Source organism: Aotus nancymaae, unplaced genomic scaffold (assembly GCF_030222135.1).
Source record: "Aotus nancymaae isolate 86718 unplaced genomic scaffold, 86718_ANA_hifiasm-v0.15.2.pri h1tg000028l, whole genome shotgun sequence".
Lineage (NCBI taxonomy): Eukaryota > Metazoa > Chordata > Mammalia > Primates > Aotidae > Aotus > Aotus nancymaae.
Window position 1 is genome coordinate 657,049 of NW_026988441.1, and position 19,770 is coordinate 676,818.

The 19,770-nt window shown below is 55.0% G+C and overlaps 2 protein-coding genes across 9 annotated transcripts in view; both read left to right on the forward strand.

Annotated features, from left to right (window-relative positions):
• The window catches only part of PTPRH (protein tyrosine phosphatase receptor type H), a 43,027-nt gene extending 33,375 nt beyond the window's left edge, over positions 1 to 9,652 (forward strand). For 6 of the 7 annotated variants that reach the window (XM_064380814.1, XM_064380810.1, XM_064380815.1 and 3 more), the window contains 10 exons: positions 205 to 283; positions 394 to 441; positions 3,488 to 3,578; positions 4,338 to 4,428; positions 5,041 to 5,117; positions 5,224 to 5,358; positions 5,597 to 5,719; positions 5,913 to 6,073; positions 8,717 to 8,852; positions 8,976 to 9,652. In XM_064380814.1, coding sequence (XP_064236884.1) covers positions 205 to 283; positions 394 to 441; positions 3,488 to 3,578; positions 4,338 to 4,428; positions 5,041 to 5,117; positions 5,224 to 5,358; positions 5,597 to 5,719; positions 5,913 to 6,073; positions 8,717 to 8,852; positions 8,976 to 9,125 — 1,091 coding nt within the window. In that variant the 3' untranslated portion in view covers positions 9,126 to 9,652. The other variant, XM_064380812.1, reaches the window with a different exon arrangement.
• A 1,068-nt stretch (positions 9,653 to 10,720) lies between these two features.
• SYT5 (synaptotagmin 5) lies at positions 10,721 to 18,079 on the forward strand. Of its 2 annotated transcripts, XM_012465256.2 has the most exons (9): positions 10,721 to 10,780; positions 11,827 to 11,950; positions 12,521 to 12,693; positions 14,749 to 14,868; positions 14,994 to 15,161; positions 15,517 to 15,684; positions 15,934 to 16,051; positions 16,281 to 16,414; positions 17,495 to 18,079. In XM_012465256.2, exons 2-9 carry the CDS (start codon positions 11,872 to 11,874, stop codon positions 17,693 to 17,695), a joined length of 1,161 nt encoding a protein of 386 aa, XP_012320679.2. In that variant the 5' UTR covers positions 10,721 to 10,780; positions 11,827 to 11,871; the 3' UTR covers positions 17,696 to 18,079. The 2 variants fall into 2 exon arrangements, with proteins under 2 accessions (XP_012320679.2, XP_012320681.1); XM_012465258.2 differs by lacking the exons at positions 10,721 to 10,780; positions 12,521 to 12,693 and having other exon boundaries at positions 11,506 to 11,950.
• The last annotated feature ends 1,691 nt before the right edge of the window (positions 18,080 to 19,770 follow it).

Here is a 19,770-nt window from a genome sequence, read left to right on the forward strand (position 1 = left end):
AGAGGGGGTGGTCTTGCTGTCTCAGGGGTGGTGGAAAATCCACGGATAAGCATCACTGGACCCACGCAATTCAGACCCACGTTGTTCGAGGGTCAGCTGTGTTTGGATCAGGTTCCTGGGGAAGCGGAAAGGCTGGGCAAGGTTGGAGACAGAGGAGTAGATAAGACCTGTGCTCTGAGGGTTCCCAATGCTTCCTCCCCACAGGGGTCATTGCCGGAGCCGTTGTGGGCATCCTCCTATTTCTCATCCTGGTGGGCCTGCTTATTTTCTTCCTGAAGAGGAGGTGAGACTCAGCACAGGGCTGACCGCGTGGAGGGTGGGCGCCGGAGAACGGGGAGGACCCCTGGTTGCAGCCTCACTCCCTGAGACTTTCATCCTAATTCCTTTTCCCAGGAATAAGAAGAACCAGCAGAAAGCAGAACTCAGTGATCTGGCCTTCAGGTGAGCAGAAGGTTTGGGGGGGTGCATCGGAAAGAATCGGGTCGAATCAAGGGGTGTTTGCTGGCTGCTGGCTAAGTCAGAAGGTGGATCGGTGAATCTACCCACAAACACCTCAGAAGGGACTGATGTCCCTGAGACAGGGACTGTAGCCCTTCTATTGCAGCTCACTCCCCAAGCAGCCTGGGCCAGTGACTTTAAATTCAGTTCTGGTGTCAGCTCCAGGACGTCCATTCATTCATTCATTCATTCAGCAGACATCAGCTGAGCACCAGCATGTATCAGGCACTGTTCCAGCTGCCAAACAAGCAGTAAATTAAACCAGGAGTCCTGCCCTCTGGGGCTTATATTCTAGTACCGGAGACATCAGTAAGCAAGATCATAAACAATATGATATAAACTTGGAGACAGGACCAGGCATGGTGGTGCAAGCCTGTAATCCCAGCTACTCGGAAGGCTGAGGCAGGAGAATCACTTGAACCCGCGGGGCGGAGGTTGCAATGAGCTGAGATTGCACCACTGCATTCCAGCCCAGGTAACAGAGCGAGACTCCATCTCAAAAAATAAAGGTTGTGCACAGTGTCTAACACCTATAATCCCAGCACTTTGGGAGGCCAAGGAGGATGGATCACGAGGTCAGGAGTTCAAGACCAGCCTGGCCAACACCGTGAAACCCTGTCTCTACTAAAATACAAAAAATTAGCCGGGGGTGGTAGTGCACGCCTACAGTCCCAGCTACTCGGGATGCTGAGGCAGGAGAATTGCTTAAACCCAGGAGGCGGAGGTTGCAGTGAATCGAGATTGTACCACTGCACTCCAGCCTGGGAAACAGAGTGAGACTGTCTCAAAAAAAAAAGGAAAGGAAGAAGGAAAGGGAAAAAAACAAATATATATGTATTAATAACATATAAAATAATATAATAAACTTGTAGACAAAGCAAGAGGAGGGGATAGGAAGGGTAGAGGAATATTTTAATAATCTTCTAATGTGAAAATTAGAGGAAATTAGAGGGAAAATCAGAGGATTTTAAAAATTTTATCTTATTTATTAATTTGTTGAGACAGGGTCTTACTCTGTGGCCCAGGCTGGAGTGCAGTGTCGCAGTCGTAGCTCATTGCAGCCTGGACCTCCTGGGCTCAAGTGATCCTCCCACCTCAGCCTCCCCAGTAGCTGGGACCGCAGGGACGAACCACAATGCCTGGCTAATTTTTTAATTTTTTTGGGGGGGGGCGTCTCACTAGGTTGTCCAGGCTGGTCTTGAACTCCTGGCCTCAAGCAATCCTTTCACCTCAGCCTCCCAAAGTGTTAGGATTACAGGTATGAGCCGCCACACCCAGCAGGAATATTTTAGGCAGGATATTCAAGGAAAGTCTGGCTAACGGGATGACTAAGAGGACGTCATCCGAGTACAGACCTAAGCAAGTGGGAGAGGAGCCGAGCATGCATCTGGGAAAGGTGTTCTGAGGACAGAGCGGGTGAGCAGAGAGCCTAAGGCAGCAGCACACGTGGGGTTCAGAGGACATCCTGCATTTCCAACGGAGCAGAGGAAGGGGAGGGCCGTGGGAAGTGAGGTCAGAGAGGCATCAGTGGGGCCAGAGCAGGTACAGGTTTGTAGGTGAAAGTTAGGATTTTGGATCTACTGTGAGATGGGAGTTTTGTGAAGATTTTGAATAGACTAGTGACACAGTCTAACGTGTAAGAAGCAAAGGGAAGAGATTTGTAATAATCCAGACAGGAGGTTGGGCACAGTGGCTCACGCCCGTAATCCCAGCCCTTTGGGAGGCCAAGGCGGGCGGATCACTTGAGGTCAGGAGTTTAAGACCAGCCTGACCAACATGGCAAAACCCCATCTCTACTAAAAATACAAAAATTAGCCAGGCATGGTGGCACGTGCCTATAATCCCAGCTACTCGGGAGGCTGAGGCAGGAGAATCGCTTGAGCTTGGGAGGCTGAGGTTGCAGTGAGCCGAGATCACGCCACTGGGTAGCAGCCTGGGTAACAGAGTGAGACTCTGTATCAAAAAGAAAAAAAAAAAAGAAGGAAGAAAGAAAGGAAGGAAAGAGAAGGAAAGGAAGAAAGAAGGGAAAGAAAGAGAGAGAGACAGGGTTTCACCATGTGGGCCAGGCTGGTCCTGAACTCCTGACTTCAGGTGATCCACTCACCTGGGCTTTCCAGAGTGCTGGGATTACAGGTGCAAGCCACTGCACCCGGCTGGTTTTATTACTATTTAGGTATGGTAAGGTCAACAGATCAGGAGACAGACATTAAAAAGAGTTTGTTACTCAGAATTTCCAAGAGAGGAAGAGCCTGTCCCACCATGAGGGGCCACAGGAGGAAGCACCAGGGCCACTCAGGAGGCAGAGGTGTGGGAAGGAACTTCAGGCAGGAGTTTCCAAGGGAGGGACTGGGCCAGGGAGGAAAGCTGGGTTTATGATTGGCTGGTTTGCATAATTCCATGAGCTCAGGGGCACAGGGGCCATGTCCAATTGTCTGGCACCTGGTCCTGGTGTGATGAGAGCAGGTACCGTGACCCAGAGTGTGAGAGCCCAAAAGCACTCTTTCTATATATATACACACATATGTATGTATATATACACATGTATGTATGTATATATATATATACACACATATAAATATATACATATATATACACATATATGTGTATGTGTATGTGTATTTTTTATTTTTTCTTTCTTCTTCGAGATGGAGTCTTGCTCTGTTGCCCAGGCTGGAGTTCAGTGGCACAGTCTTGGGTCACTCAACCTCTGCCTCCCGGGTTTAAGCAATTCTCCTGCCTCAGCCTCCTGAGTAGCTGGGAATAGAGGCAGACACCACCACACCCAGCTAATTTTTGTATTTTTAGTAGAGAAGGGGTTTGTTTCACCATGTTGGCCAGGCTGGTCTCGAACTCCTGACCTCAGGTGATCCACCTGACTTGGCCTTCCAAAGTGTTGGGATTACAGGCATGAGTCACCATGCCTGGCCCTCAAAAGTGCAAGATTCAAAGAGGTTACAGTCTTTTCTTCTTGCTCCCCCAAAACCCACAGCTTCCCAGGGTACATCCTGGCTGAAGACTTTGCTGACCACGTCAGGAAGAATGAGAAGGACAGCAACTGTGGTTTTGCAGAGGAGTACCAGGTGGGGAGAGGACAGAGGGGCTGAGCTCAGCCTCCCTCTGTTGGCCCATACCCCCGCTCCCACCCCCTGACCAGACCTCATGGCCTTCGGGATCAAGCAAAGGCAGCAACACATATGTCGTTGGATTGTCAGGGATTCCCAGGCATGCTTATCTTTCCACTCACTGAAATCTTTTTTTTTTTTGAGATGGAGTTTTGCTCTTGTTGCCCAGACTGGAATGCAATGGCGCGATCTCAGCTCACTGCAACCTCCTACTCCCTGGTTCAAGCAATTCTGCTGCCCCAGCCTCCTGAGTAGCTGGGATTGCAGGCATGCGCCACCAAACCTGGCTAATTTTTGTATTTTTAGTAGAGACAGGGTTTCACCATGTTGGCCAGGTTGGCCTCGAACTTCTGACCTCGTGATTCCCCTGCCTCGGCCTCCCAAAGTGCTGGGATTACAGGCATGAGCCACCATGCCCGGACCTTGAAATCTTAGAGTAATGGTGGGTCAGTCCTGAAGTAACCCTCTCCATTCCCACCAAGTGAGTCCTTTCTCCCTGACACCTGCTTTCTTGCCTGCCTGAAGTCCCCACAGCTCCCTCAATGCCCCACAGGGTGGGTGGCACACACATGTCCTGTTTCTGCGGGTGCCATAGAATCTCAGGGCACAAGGGATAAATGGGGTGATGCCAAAGAAGGCAAGGGGAGCTCGGGGGGTCCCCTCAAGGGCAAGTAGAGAAAATCCAACACCAGGTACCCCCTCTGCCTGCACCCCCAGCAACTGTCCCTGGTGGGCACCAGCCAGTCTCAGATGGTGGCTTCAACTCCAGAGAACAATGCCAAGAACCGCTACAGAAATGTGCTGCCCTGTGAGTCTTGGGCTTCTGCTGCCTTCGCCCCAGCCCCGATCTAGTCAGCACCCCACCCCAGTGCCCTTCTCCTACCTGCTATGAGAGACGAGACCCTCCCCCCACGTGGTCTTCCTTTTTTTTTTTACTTTGAGACCGAGTCTTGCTCTGCTTCCCAGGCTGGAGTGAAGTGGCGCCGTCTCAGCTCACTGCAGCCTCCGCCTCTTGGATTCAAGGGATCCTTCCACCTCAGCCTCCCGAGTAGCTGGGAGTACAGGCACCCGCTACCATGCCTGGCTAATTTTTGCATTTTTAGTAGAGATGGGGTTTCACCATGTGGGCCAGGCTGTTCTGGAACTCCTGACCTCAGATGATTCACCCACCTCAGCCTCTGAAAGTGCTGGGATTACAGGCATGAGTTGCCCCGCCTGGCCGTGGGTCCCTTTGAGAGTCCTCCTGGCCTGCTCCCCACAGCTGTGGTCCCTCCACCTCTCTCGATCCCTGCATAGCTCCCAGGGCCTGCCTGCATCTCGGCATGACTTCTGTGGGTCTTGGTCTTGTCTCTGTGCCTCTCTGGGTCTCTCGGCCTCTCACTGGTCTCTCTGCATGGCTAATGCTGGCCTCTTCTCCTAGATGACTGGTCCCGGGTGCCCCTGAAGCCCATCCACGAGGAGCCAGGCTCTGACTACATCAATGCCAGCTTCATGCCCGTAAGGCCGTGGTTGGGATTGAAAGGGTGCCCAGCAGGCCTGGAGAGATAGGAGCTGGCGGGGGTCATCGAAAGGCCCCCATGACCCACCTGCCTTCCTCAACCAGGGTCTCTGGAGCCCCCAGGAGTTCATAGCAACCCAGGGCCCCCTGCCACAGACAGTGGGCGACTTCTGGCGCCTGGTGTGGGAACAGCAGAGCCACACCCTGGTCATGCTGACCAACTGCATGGAGGCCGGCCGGGTGAGAGATGCGAGTCCTGCGTGCTGACTGGGTGCATGACCCCACCCCGTACACTGATCCAGTGTAGACCCCACACCCAGACCTCACGGGTTCCTGCAGTGTCACCCCAGGCATCTTCAGTGTGACCTCTCCCCCACTCCCCCAGCCTGTCTGCTGGTTCGCATGTGGGGGCTAAGGCAGACCCCACAGACTGGGGAGGAGGCGTTCTCCTGTTCTCTGAGCCCTCATCCTCCCCCAGGTGAAGTGTGAGCATTACTGGCCTCTGGACTCTCAGCCCTGCACCCACGGGCACCTGCGGGTGACCCTGGAGAGTGAGGAAGTGACGGAGAACTGGACGGTCCGGGAACTGCAGCTCCTCCAGGTGCGTCCAGCCCCGTGCTGGCCCTCAGCCTTCCCCTGTGGCACGCCAGGCACCCAGGACCCTCCACCAACTCCAGCCTTCCACCCACTGCTCTGAGGAGCTGCACTGTGCTCCAGGGAACCCGCCCTTAGTGGTAGGAGCCAGGTCCTCCATATATTCGTCTCCAGAGCCTGTGAGCGCTCCCTCCTTCCAGGTGGAGGAGCAGAAGACGCTCTCCGTGCGGCAATTCCACTACCTGGCCTGGCCCGATCACGGCGTTCCCTCCTCCCCAGACACCTTGCTGGCTTTCTGGAGGATGCTCCGGCAGTGGCTGGATCAGACCATGGAGGGAGGCCCACCCATTGTGCACTGCAGGTGGGGACCAGCCCAGGACCCTCTCCCGAGAGAGAGCCGCTCCGTTGGGGCTCAGATGGTGGTGCTGGATGGGACCCTGGGGACTCACAGGGAGGTGAAAAGGAAGAGAAGGAGACGGATGTCGAAGATTAAGGGGGGCATGAAGCAGATAAGAAGAGGAGGAGGATAAGGATGAAATGATGGGAAGGAGAAATGAAAAGTCAGGCTGGGCGTGGTGGCTCACACCTGTAATCCCAGCACCTTGGGAGGCTGAGGTGGGTGGATCAGTTGAGTTCAGGAGTTTGAGACCAGCCTGGCCAACATGGTGAAACCCCGTCTCTGCTAAACATACAAAAACTAGCTGGGCGTGGTGGCGGGTGTCTGTAATCCCAGCTACTCGGGAGGCTGAGGGAGGAGAATCGCTTGAACCCAGGAGGAGAAGGTTGCAGTGAGCCGAGGTCACACCACTGCCCTCCAGCCTGGGTGACTTTGTCTCAAAAAAAAAAAAAAGAAAGAAAGAAAGATGAAAGGGTAAAGGAAGAGAAGGTTGAATGCAGGAGAGGAGAAGGGATGAAGGCGCAGGAAGGGGATGAGGCCACAGATTCAGAGAGACATTGGAGACACTTCCTTGTGCTCAAGTACGGGGCCTCCCCATCAACTGCCTTCCCGATATTTATTTATTTTTATTTTATTATTATTTTTTGAGACGGAGTCTCCGTCTGCCGCTCAGGGTGGAGTGCAGTGGCGCAATCTCAGCTCACTGCAACCTCCGCCTCCTGGGTTCAAGCAATTCTCCTGCCTCAGCCTCCTGAATAGCTGGGATTATAGGCACACACCACCACGCTCCACTAATTTTTGTGTTTTTGGCAGACATGGGGTTTCACGATATTGGTCAGGTTGATCTCAAAGTCCTGACCTCAGGTGATCTGCCCGCCTCAGCCTCCCAAAGTACTAGGATTACAGGCGTGAGCCACCGTGCCCTACCCTTTCCTGATATTTATGCTGAAGTCCTGTAGGTCAGATTTCACCTAACGGCAACTATTAGGGAGATGAGGAGGAGGGACAGCTCCTGAGACTGGGGCTCTGGTTTCAGCGACAGTGAATGTTTACACAGTCCTGCTGCTCCTCCTAATGACCTCGTGGCAAAAGAGTTCCCTCCCCATTCTAGAGCTGAGTGGGTATCATTACATCATTCCGTTAGTGTGCAACACCCAAAACAGCCAATTCAACAGAGACACAAAATATATGAGTGTGTTCCAGGCCCTGGAGGGAGACGGGGAATGGGGAGAGACCGCCTAATGGGTATGGTGTCTGCTTTAGGGGTGATGAAGTGTTTTGCAACTAGATGGAGGTGGGGGCTGCACGACACTGTGAGTGTGCTAAATTGCTCACATTAAAATAGCTAATTTTTTTTTTTTTTTTTTGAGACAGAGTCTTGCTCTGTTGCCCAGGATGGAGAGGTGCAATCTCGGCTCACTGCAACCTCCACCTCCCGGGTTCAGGCAATTCTCCTGCCTCAGCCTTCTCAGTAACTGGGATTACAGGCACATGCTACTACTCCTGGCTAATTTTTTGTATTTTAGTAGAGACGGGGTTTCACCGTGTTAGTCAGGATGGTCTCAAACTCCTGCGCTCAGGCAGTCCACCCACCTTGGCCTCCCAAAGTGCTAGGATTACAGGTGTAAGCCACTGCATCCAGCCTAATTTCTTTATTTTTAGTAGAGACAGTATCTCCATGTTGGCCAGGCTGGTCTCAGACACCTGACCTCAGGTGATCTGCCCACCTCAGCCTCTCAAAGTGTTGGGATTACAGGCGTGAGCCACTGCGCCCAGCCTAAAATAGCTAATTTTTTTCACCGGGCACAGCAGCTCATGCCTGTAATCCTAGCACTCTGGGAGGCTGAGGTGGGAGGATCCCTTGAGTCCAGGAGGTCAAGGCTGCAGTGACCTGAGATTGTGTCACTGCACTCCAGCCTGCATGACAGAGAGAGACAAAACAAAACAAATGACTAATTTTGTGTTTAAAGGAATTTTTAAACGATTGGGTGGAGAGTTCCTCTTCCTGTGTTCAAACCCGGCTCTGTCACTTACTAGCTGAGTAACCTGGGGAATGAGACCTCACCTCACTCAGCCTCCATTTCGCCATCTGTACAATGGATGTGCTGGTGCCTCCCACTGCTTAGGTTCGTGAGGACTGAGGAAGGCCCAGCAGGCACTTAGAACAGGGCCTAACGGATGCAAGGAACTCTAGACATAGTTCTTTGTGTTTTGTTTTGTTTTGTTTCTTTTTGAGATGAAGTTTCTCTCTTTTCACCCAGGCCGAAGTGCAATGGCACAATCTCGGCTCACCGCAACCTCTGCCTCCTGGGTTCAAGCAATTCTCCTGCATCAGCCTCCCAAGTAGCTGGGATTACAGGCGTGCGCCACCACACCCGGCTAATTTTTCTATTTTTAATAAAGACGGGGTTTCGCCACGTTGGCCAGGCTGGTTTTGAATTTCTGACCTTGGGTGATCCACCTCCCTGGGCCCCCAAGGTGCTGGGACTGCAGGTGTGAGCAGGCATAGTGATTGCCATCATTCAAACACAGATCCCTCCAATCAGCCATGACCCTGGACCCTTGCACTCCCGCCCCGTGGTCTGACCCTTTCTTTGTTCTGCTTAGTGCTGGCGTGGGCCGCACGGGCACCCTCATTGCCCTGGACGTCCTGCTTCGGCAGCTGGAGTGCGAGGGTCTCCTTGGGCCCTTCAGCTTCGTGAAGAAGATGAGAGAGAGCCGGCCATTGATGGTGCAGACGGAGGTGAGGCAGCCCCTGGCCCCTGAGTGATACTGGACAGGAGGCGGTGGGATGTGGGACCCTGGGGCTCCATGCAGCCCAGGCTTGAGGAGACACCCCTCACTCACTCCCATGCCCCCTCCCCAGGCCCAGTATGTATTCCTGCACCAGTGCATCCTGCGGTTCCTCCAACAGTCAGCCCAGGCCCCAGCTGAGAAGGAGGTCACGTATGAGAATATTGGAAACCTTATTTACGAGAACGAGGCTGCCATCCGGGCCCACGAGTTGGAGGTCTAAGTGACAAGAGGGCTGGGCTGGCAGCCCAGGCATCCTCAAGCTCTGGACGCCCACTTGAACCCAGATTCCTGGAAGAGCAGAGGGCTGGGCTCCCAGACTCCTGGGTGCTGTGGGAGGAGGGGGCTGGGAGCCCAAACTCCAGTTTCCCCAGGAGAGAGTGATCTGGTGGACCTCAGCACATGACTCTATGGGACCTGGGGATCTGGATTCCTGGTGCCTTGAAGGAGGAGAGGGATGGTAGCTTGGAATTCCTAGGTCTTTGAGGGAGGAGGAAGCTGGGAATCTGGGATGCAGGAAGAAACAGGCTGGAGGCTGGATTCTGAGGCAGGAAGGAATTCAGGTCTGGAATTCTGGCTACTTGAGGAGAAAAGGCAGGCAGGACCCTGCCCTGCTTTTACTTCAGAAACCAAATCAGTCTATAATCTGAGGTTGGAGGGAGTCCCTGTGCCCAAGTTCTCCCTGCACCCACCGTGTGCATATGTGTTTCCTTCTATCCCATAATTTATTAAATCACTGTTTTCCCCAGAGACGGTTGTCCTATGGATTTCTGGGTCTGGAAATAATATTGGGGTGGGAGTAGGGATGGGTTCCTGGGATCTAGGGATAGAGACAAACGTCCAGGCGGGGGGACTAGGGGGACCCACACACTTGCCCATGAAAAAATGTAGGATTCGGTGGTTGAGTCTCTCAGAGAAGGCAGCGTCCAATCATCTGTGTCCGGGGTCTGGGAAGTATGGATAGGGCTCGCTGAAGCTAGGTGCTTGGGGACTTGCCTTCTGGGCTTTCTCTCCCTCATTCTTTCCTTCCTTCCTTCCTTCCTTCCTCCCTCCCTCCCTTTTTCTTTTCTTTTCTTTTCTTTCACTGTTGTCCAGACTGGAGTGCAATGGCTCACTGCAGCCTTGACCTCCCGGCCCCAGGTCATCTTCCCACGGCCGCTAGAGTAGCTGGGTTCACAGGCGTGTGCCACCACGCCTGGCTCATTTTCATAGAGATGAGATTTTCCTATGTGCCCAGGATAGTTGCCAGCTCCTGGGCTCAAGCATTCCTCCTCCTTCGGCCTGCCAAAGTGCTGGGGGTACAGGTGTGAGCCACTGCCCCGGCCGCCTCCTGGGACTGGCATTAGGGGAACTTAGCATTGTCTGGGGGCTGATAGTTGGGGACTTTGATGCTGATACCCACAGAGTCTGGGTCTCCAGTGGGGGTCTGGGGTCTCCTGGGTCTTAGGACCGGTTATCCTGGCATGCAGTTCTTTGGGCTATATAGGGTGTGTGTCGTGCGTATTGGGGCGGGAGTAGTGAAGTGGTGTGGACGGCCAACGACTGGACCAGAAGGCAGAAAATTCTAAGGCACCAGGATAAACATCTGTGGGCTCCATCGAGGTTCCCGGGTGGGGGCGAGAGGAGGGGCAGGGCGGCGCTTTCTGCCTACAGGAGACCAAATACGGTCACACACACAATACACACCACACACGCCCGCACACGCACACGGGCACACACGCGCGCACGGGATCCGGCTCCGCTCCGTGGCTCCTCCGCCCCGCCGAGCTCCGCGATCAGCACCCGGGACAGCGCCACCGCCCACGTGCGGGGGGCGGGGTCCGGGCGGGGCTGGCGCCTCGGCGTCTCCCGGGAGTGTCCCTTCCAGCCGCCGAGCAGGTAGGAGCTGCTGGGACCCCCGCCTCAGCCCATCCGCATCCGCATTCCTAGAGGATATGTGTGTGGGAGTGGGGGCTGGGGCACTGGGAGGACCGACAGAGGCAGTGGGAGGGAGGGCTCGAGCCTGAAGCGGGGAGACTGGGATTTAGGGACTGGAGACGGGTGTGGAGAAGACAAAGAGCGGAGGGCGGGGAGGGGGGCGCAGGCGGAGGGGAGGAAGAGAGACCCTGGGGACAGGCCAGGCGATAGGACAGAAACACAGGCGGGATGGGGAGGCAGACACAGGGACGACGCCTATTTGGGGACAAGACAGTGTGGAGACCGAGGCGGTCACGAGAACAGGTGTGAAGACAGCGCGGATGCGTGGAGAAACCAACAGGCCAAGAAGGATGAGGGGGCCCAGCACAGGCGCCGGGCAGCCCCCGACCCGCCCTCTAGCAAAAAGGGGGAGAGGGAAGAGGGAACCTGCCTCTCAGTTCCCAGGACCAGGTGCGGAGGGAGGAACCGGCTGTGGGCCCTCGGACCGCAGGCTGCCCCCTCCCCACATCGCGGGACCTCAGGATCCCATTTAGGGTATTGGAGGTTCCCAGGCACCGGTGGGGCCGGGAGCGAGCCTGCCCCACCGGGACTCCGCGTCTGTGCGTCAGCCCCGCCCGTTGTCCTGGCAACAGACCGTTGCCCGGGCAACCAGCTTTGCTCCCACCCCGCCCGAGAGGAGCCAGGTTGTTGCTCTGGGCAATGCGGTCCGCTGGTTCCCACGCCTGCCTTCACCCGCTTCCGGTTCAGGCCCTGCGGAGGGGCGAGGAAGAGGCAGAAGTCAGCGGGCTGCCTGTGGAGGCGTGGAGGAAGCGGGTATCCCTTTGGGATGGAACTGGGTCCTGAACACCCCCTCTCAAGCGTGGGGAGGCTGCAACTACAACTCCCAGCATGACTCGCGGTGGCTGGCCGGTTTCTGTGCGGCCGTTCGCGCAGGGACCTCATGGGAGTTGGAGTTCTTTGTTGTGCGTGGGCCTCAAGGGACGTCTGGGGTGGGAATGGGGGACTAGGGTGCTTGAGTGCCTCTGCAGAAAAGACTCTAGGACTCGGCCACCATGTTCCCGGAGCCCCCAACGCCGGGGCCTCCATCGCCCGACACTCCTCCAGACTCCAGTCGCATCAGCCACGGCCCAGGTGAGCAAGACCCGGGGGCTGAGCAGAGAGAAAGCCCGGCCAGGATTATGAGGGGCGGGATTCGGACGGGTGTTCTCGTGCAGGCGGGCTGGAAAATCCGGCTGGGATTCAGGGTCGTTATCCTGGACTGGAATGCGAACGAAATCGGGGAAAGGAAGGAACGGATTTGCAACAAAAATCGAAACCAGATCAAGGGATGTTGGATGGAATGGGATCTTAGAATTCGAAGGTCCACCTAGCCCTTCTTTTACAGATAAGGAAACTGAGGCCTGATGAGGAGCAGGGCTTCTTCTAAAAGCATAAGGAGTTGAGCAGAAATTGGGGGGGCCAGGGGGCGGTAAGCAAAGGCAGAACTAACAAGGAAGCAAATCAGATGGTGTCAGTCTGGGTTAGGGCATCGAATCTCTCTATGGGCCAGATTAGGTGGAAGAAAAACACCGGAAGAAATGGAATGAAAATAGCTGGAGGGAAAAGGAGGCCAGCATTCCAGCTTCCACGTGTAATCAGGATTGAATCAGCCCTCGCACAGCCCAGGAGTTAGTGTGTGTTTTCTCCTCCACCCCTCTGCAGTGCCTCCCTGGGCCCTGGCCACCATCGTGCTGGTCTCAGGCCTCCTCTTCTTCAGCTGCTGTTTCTGTCTCTATCGGAAGCGCTGTCAGAGGCGGACGGGCAAGAAGAGCCAGGCCCAAGCCCAGGTCCACCTTCAGGAAGTGAAGGGGCTGGGCCAGAGTTACATAGACAAGGTGTGGCCCAGCCCAGCCCCTCAACCTGGCCCCTTCCCACAACCTGCTCCTCTCATTGGCCCAGCTGGTCCCAGTCTCTGCTCCCTTCCCTCCTATAGGAACCCACCTTATTGACTCATCCTCCCTGTGTGTCTAGCCCTCAACTGGACTCTGGGGACCTGGAGATGGAACAGATCTAGTTGCTGTTCACAAGAACTTCCTAGTCTGGTGGGAGAGTCAGGCACTGACACAGACACTCACCACACAGGATAACATGTGCCATACTACAGGGACTTATAGGAGTGCAGAAAAAGCATCTCACTGTATAGAAACCTATAGAAAAATAAATATTTAGCTCTGGGCCGGGTGCCGTGGCTCAGGCCTGTAATCCTAGCACTTTGGGAGGCTGAGGCGGACAGATTGCCTGAGCTCAAGAGTTCGAGACTAGCCTGGGAAACATGGTGAAACCCTGTCTCTACTAAAAATACAAAAAATTAGCTGGGCATGGTGGCACACGCCTCCAGCTACTTGGGAGGCTGAGGCACAAGAATCACTTGAAATGGGGAGGTGGAGGCTGCAGTGAGCTGAGATTGTACCACTGCACTCCAGCCTGAGTGACAGAGTGAGATTCTGTCTCCGATAAATAAATAAGTAAATAAATAAATGGCTCTGAAAGCTAAAAAACAGCTTTGTGCCAGAATACTTTGAGATGTGCTGATTTCTTTCAGAAAATGGAACATACTTACAGTAAGAAAAAAATTTAAACAGAGGGTCAGAGAGAAGAGGCTTCATGGTGGAGGTGACTTCTGCACTGAGACCCAAAGGACAGAGCTAACAGAGCAGAGAGAAGGACATTCTAGTCTGAGGAGGTGCATGTGCTGAAGCCCCGTATCCGGATTCTGAGGCTTATTTGGAGACCAAAGAGTCATTTTTCACAATAGCTTCACTCTGGAGTGTAGTGTCTGTAGGACTCAGCAGTATCCACATCATGAGGGTGATGAAAGCTACAAATATGTTTTGAGCATGAGGAACAGGGTCAGATGGTGTTAGAATGACTCCTCTGGAATCCCTGTATTGGACAGATCTGGGGCGAGGAATCCAGGGAGGAGGTCAGTGCAGCAGCAGCCTGGAGAGGATGAAAGAGATTTGCACTGGACGAGGCCATGGGAATGGAAAGTGGTCACTGCAGGGTCTGAACATTAAGTCTCTCAGTGCAGAGTGCTACGGTTACCTGGGAGCCAGACAGCCCTAGGTTTCCAACCAAGAAGGACCATTTCCCATTTTGTGACCTTGGAGAATTCACTGTCCCTCTCTGAGCCTCAAGTTTGTGGTCATTAACTTGGTATTTCCCTTTCCTTCTCAGTAAGGAGCTGTTACAATTAGTATCCATAAAGGATGCCATTTAGGGCCCTGGTGTCCAGCCCCATCCCTATCCCTTAAACCAGTGATGTTCAAAGACCATTTGCATCAGAGTCACACAGAGTACTTGTTGAAATGCAGATTCTGGAGCTAGCACCTGACCTATTGAGTCAGAATCCCTGAAGAGGGGACCTCAGGCATTTTGCCACAGGACTCAGGGGAATTCAGATTCACACTGAATTTTAAGAATTGCTGGCCTAGGTTAAGGAGACACCTGCTTTTTGATTCTACTTTAGAACGACAAGTACACAGTAAATATTCCATTTCTCCTCCATATTTTGCTGTGCTAAGATCACTAGCAAACATGGCAGTTGGACTACCATCCCAATACATCCATTAGCATGTGAAATAAAATCTACATAATTCCTGTGGGCAATGAGACACTATCCGCACTTATTTTAATCTAAGCATGACAAACACATGTCTAGTCCCTGCCCATAGCAGACATCACTAATCAAACTTTCACAAGCATACTGCATCTGTGTTACTATGTCCATTTCTTGCCTGTGGCAGACATCACTAGTCAAATACTGACTGCTTAGCTCGTGAGCACTCACGTATAGCCCAAGGGACCTGTGAGCCTCCCTTGGCTTCTGAGCCTGAAGGATACTGCTGTCAGGGGAAGACTTCACCTACTCTTACCCCTGGCTCTCTAAGGTGCAGCCAGAAGTGGAGGAGCTGGAGCCAGCACCATCTGGGCCAGGGCAGCAGGTGGCAGACAAGCATGAGCTAGGACGGCTGCAGTACTCCTTGGATTATGACTTCCAGAGTGGCCAGGTGGGTGTGGAGGAAGGGGATGCTTTGGAGGGAGGGTCCTGGGGGTTCCAGCCCCTTCTGAAAGGAACCATGGAAGCCAGGCTAAGACTGTTGCCCACCTCCCCCACTGTGCCTGGGTGCTGCAGCTGCTGGTGGGCATTCTGCAAGCAGAGGGATTGGCAGCCTTGGATCTGGGTGGCTCCTCGGACCCCTACGTGCTGGTCTACCTGCTGCCGGACAAGCGGAGGCGGTACGAGACCAAGGTGCATCGGCAGACACTGAACCCTCACTTTGGGGAGACCTTCGCCTTCAAGGTGAGCTCCTGCCCTCAGGCCCCGTGCTCCATAGCCTACGCGCAGTCCCTGGAACCCTGGGGACCTACCGCTTCCGCTTTTCCTGGAGGCGGCCACAGCTCAGGTGGCAGCTACCAGCTCTGGGGCTATTCCACTGGACAATGGGCACTACTGACGCCCGGGCTGTAGCCTGGTCCTTTGGCGGTACCATCTGGGTTCCACCGACCCGTGATTTTTTTCCCCACGGATCCCTGGACTTCTGCATTTGAGTTCCCCCCACTGTTCGCTTGGACTGTGTGCCGTCCACCTGGATGTGCTGCGCCCCACTCTGTCTCTGACTTCCTGCTCTCCACTGCGCATTCTCTGTGCCCTCCAGGTCCCCTATGTGGAGCTGGGAGGCAGGGTGCTGGTCATGGCGGTGTACGACTTCGACCGCTTCTCTCGCAACGACGCCATCGGGGAAGTGCGGGTCCCCATGAGCTCCGTGGACCTGGGGCGGCCGGTGCAGGCCTGGCGGGAACTGCAGGCGGCTCCGCGGGAGCAGGTGAGCGTGAGCGGCCACGCTCCAAGCCACGCCCTAGGCCCGCCCCGCCCACAACTCCCTGAGCCAATCAGATCACAGCCTTCCAGACCCTGAAGGCGGCGTGGACTGAAACCTCTTCCACTCCTTGGATCGCACACTGGGTCCTTAAGTGTGGACCATTCCATTCCAAAGTGTGGGGAGGAAAGAAAGATGGAGTGGGGATGGATGTGGAGCCGGGGCTCTGGTGATGCGTCCCTCTCCTCCTTTCAGCAGGAGAAGCTTGGGGACATCTGCTTTTCCCTCCGCTATGTCCCTACGGCTGGGAAGCTCACCGTTATCGTCCTGGAGGCTAAAAACCTGAAGAAGATGGACGTGGGAGGACTGTCAGGTGTGTGGGAAGCGAGGGAGTGGCGTGCGTGGGGGTGGCGTGGGGTGGGTTCTCGTTCCGACAGTTTCTGAGCCCGGAGGGTTTCTTCGGGGAGAGGGAGGCCCAGGCTGCCGTGGAAGGCATGGATTCTGGACCACGGCTAGGGAGACCTGAAGGGTGTAGGTGGTGTTTGTATGTTGGTCCAATAACTCAGCAGTGGGGGCCATAAGACTCCTCTTCCCCTCCCCAGATCCGTACGTCAAGGTCCACCTGCTGCAGGGCGGCAAAAAGGTGCGGAAGAAGAAAACCACCATCAAGAAGAACACTCTGAACCCCTATTACAACGAGGCTTTCAGCTTTGAGGTGCCCTGTGACCAAGTCCAGGTGAGCTCAGACCTGCCCTTTTCCAAGGGCCCAGACCCTTAGTAATCGCCGTTGCTAGAGGGAGAGAGAGAGATTTTTTAGCATCCCCCTAGAAACCAGGTGAGGGGAAGTCTCAGGTTCTGTTTGTTCTCAGTCTGTTTCCTCCTAGGAGGACCAGGAAGCCCCATCCACTCCAGGAAGGGTCTCCTTATAATTGGGTGTGGGCATCCTATCTGCTCTAAGCAGGACCGGGATGTCCTGCCCCCGAGACGAGACCAGCGTGCCCCAACCCCAAGCAGGACCAGGATGCCCCCCGCCCCCCGCCATGCGGGACCAGATGCCCCACCCCCCACGCGGGACCAGATGCCCCGCCCCTAAGCAGGACCAGAATTCCCTGCACCCCAGGCAGGACCAGGATGCTCGCCCCCCACGCGGGACCAGGATGCCCCACACCTAAGCAAGACCAGAATGCCCCGCCCCTAAGGGGGACCAGGATGCCCCAACCCTAAGTAGGACCAGGATGCTCGCCCCCCACGCGGGACCAGGATGCCCCACACCTAAGCAGGACCAGAATGCCCCACCCCTAAGCGGGACCAGGATGCCCCAACCCTAAGCAGGACCAGGATGCTCGCCCCCCACGCGGGACCAGGATGCCCCACACCTAAGCAGGACCAGAATGCGCCCCTGCAAGCGGGACCAGGATGCCCCGCCCTCCACAAGAATGTGGTTCTAAGAAAAGGAGACCTCCCTTCAGTCCTTCAGGGACGAGCCTGCTCTAGCCAGGCCCCTGTGAAACTTCTGCAGCTTTGCCGCTCTTAGGAGGCTGCTCCCCCAGGGGGCGCCGAACACCCCCTCCGCAACGGAGTCCCGAGGGTTCATTTCCTTAGAAATCTGGCTGCGCAGGAAGAAAGGCGCTAAAGCCTCCTCCTCACCGCAGGCTCCGTCCCTCCCACCTCCCACTCCCCCCCTCACCCCGTCTCGAGCTCCTGGGCCCCGAGCCCTCGGGTGGCAGCCAGAGGTACCCTCAGCCATGAAACACCCTCCTTTCGGGGCCTCCTTCCCTCACGCTCCTCTCCCCTCTTCCTCCCGCGCTCACCCCAGAAGGTGCAGGTGGAGCTGACCGTGCTGGACTACGACAAGCTGGGCAAGAACGAGGCCATCGGGAGGGTGGCCGTGGGGGCGGCCGCCGGCGGGGCTGGCCTGAGACACTGGGCGGACATGCTGGCCAATCCGCGGCGGCCCATTGCCCAGTGGCACTCGCTGCGGCCCCCGGACAGAGTGAGGCTGCTGCCTGCGCCCTGACTCCTACCCCAAGCCCCTGGCCAAGCCTGGACTCCAGCCCCTGACCCCAGACTCCCGAGACCGGCCAAAGCCAGGCCCACCCTGAAGCCTCCTCTGACCGCTACCCTCCCCCCACCCCCACCCCAGCCATCCGATCCATTCCTGCCTCTCACCCACAACGATGCCAATCACGACAACTTTCCAGCACACTCTCCCACACCCACACACCCAGATGCCCCAGCGACCCCTGGGAAGGAAAGGCAGCCTGGTTTCCCCTGCCCCCGGGTCCTGCCCCCCGCTTTGACAATCGGCCAACCTAGTCTGCTCTCCTCTCTCTTCCAACACAGCCCGTCCCTGCACTGCTCCTGGCTCCTGGGGCCAAATAAATATTCAGCAGCTCCGGTGGCCTGGGCCCCTGCTCTTTGAAGGGGGTGGGCAAGGGCTGGGGCCCGAGAGGAAACCTCGTTTCCAGGAATGGGAGGCGCAGGGCGGCGTGAGCGCTGTTCGTCCTGAGCCGCTGAGAGAGCCTGGCCTGGCCCGGGGACTCCTCACACTCTCACCCGTTCATTCCTCACTCACCACTCTGAGCCTGAGTTTCTTCCTCTGGAGAATGTTGGGATGATAATAATTCCTGCCACATGGCGGCTCTGAGGAGTCGGCGAGAGTTCCTTTGCTGGTCCATGAATTTATCCACTCGCTTGCTCACCCATGACTCATACCGAATTTCATACCCATTTCTGCATCCCTCCCTCCCTTTGTGTCTTCCATTCCATATTCCCCGAGGTCTTCTGTTGAATGCTGGGGCCCCAGAATAGATGCAAACACAGACCTGCACCCTAAGCTACTTACTGTCATCAAGGAAACAGGACATGCACAGAGCCAGGGAATAAAATCTCCGGAGGCTGCGAGAGAGGACCAAGTTCAGCAAGGAAAGCCAGTGGTTTCAACTTCACCTCTTTCTCTTTTCTTTTTTTTTTCTCTCTTCTTGCTTTCTTTTCCTTTCTTCCTCCTCCTTCTTTTCTCTCTCTTTCCTTTCCCTCCTTCCCTCCCTCCCTCCCTTCCTCCCTCACCTTCCCTTCCCTTCCCTTTCCCTTCCCCTCCCCTCCCCTCCTCTCCCCTCCCTTCCCCTCCCCTCCCCTCCCCTTCCTTCCCTTCCCTTCCTTTCCTTTCTTCTTTCCTTCTTTCTTTACTTTCTTCTTTTTTGACAGGCGTTTTCACTCTGTCCCTAGGCTGGAGTGCAGTGGTCCAATCACAGCTCACTGCAGCCTCAACCTCCTAGACTTAAGGGATCCTCCTGCCCCAGACTCCTGAGTAGCTGGGACCACAGGTGCATGCAACCATGCCTGGCTAAGTTTTTATTTTTACATTTCTGTAGAGATGGGGTCTCACTATGTTTCCCAGACTGGTTTCAAACTCCTGAGGATCCTCCTTGAGTAGCTGGGACTATAGGCACGAGCCACTGCATCGGACTTCACTGTTCTTTCGAGGAATGCTGGCTTCTAGTCTGTTTCTAGCAAAGATGATTGTTCCATTGGCTTATACCTCATCTCATCCCATACAGGATTTTGGGTGGCGAACAAAGACCTGTAAGATTTGGCAAGAGGGCCGGGCATGGTGGCTCATGCCTGTAATCCCAGCACTTTGGGAAGCCGATGTGGGCAGATCACGAGGTCAGGAGTTCAAGACCAGGCTGGCCAACATAGTGAAATCCCATCTCTACTAAAAATACAAAATTGGCCAGGCATGATGGCACACACCTGTAATCCCGGCTACTCTGGAGGCTGAGGCAGGAGAATCACTTGAACCCGAGAGGTGGAGTTTGTAGTTAGCTGAGATTTCGCCACTGCACTCCAGCCTGGATGACAGAGTGACACTCTGTCTCAAAAAAAAAAGAAAAAGAAAAAGAAAAAATTTGGCAAGAGAACTCTCTGAGCAGCAGATTAAGTGGAGAATGAGGCAAAAAAGTGCCCCCACATACCAAAAAAGAAAGCAGGAAACAAACTTGCTCCTAAGCTTCCTGGTAGCCAATGGGAAAAGTGAAATTAGAATAGCTACACAGATGATAATGTCCATGAGATTTTAAATTTTTCTTAAAA

Excerpts from the sequence above, each read along its gene's own strand:
- SYT5 (XM_012465256.2), top strand. The coding sequence starts at position 11,872 with ATGTTCCCGGAGCCCCCAACGCCGGGGCCTCCATCGCCCGACACTCCT. Across the intron at positions 12,694-14,748 it reads GCCAGAGTTACATAGACAAG|GTGCAGCCAGAAGTGGAGGA; the intron begins GTGTGGCCCAGC and ends TGGCTCTCTAAG. Across the intron at positions 16,415-17,494 it reads TGCCCTGTGACCAAGTCCAG|AAGGTGCAGGTGGAGCTGAC; the intron begins GTGAGCTCAGAC and ends CGCTCACCCCAG.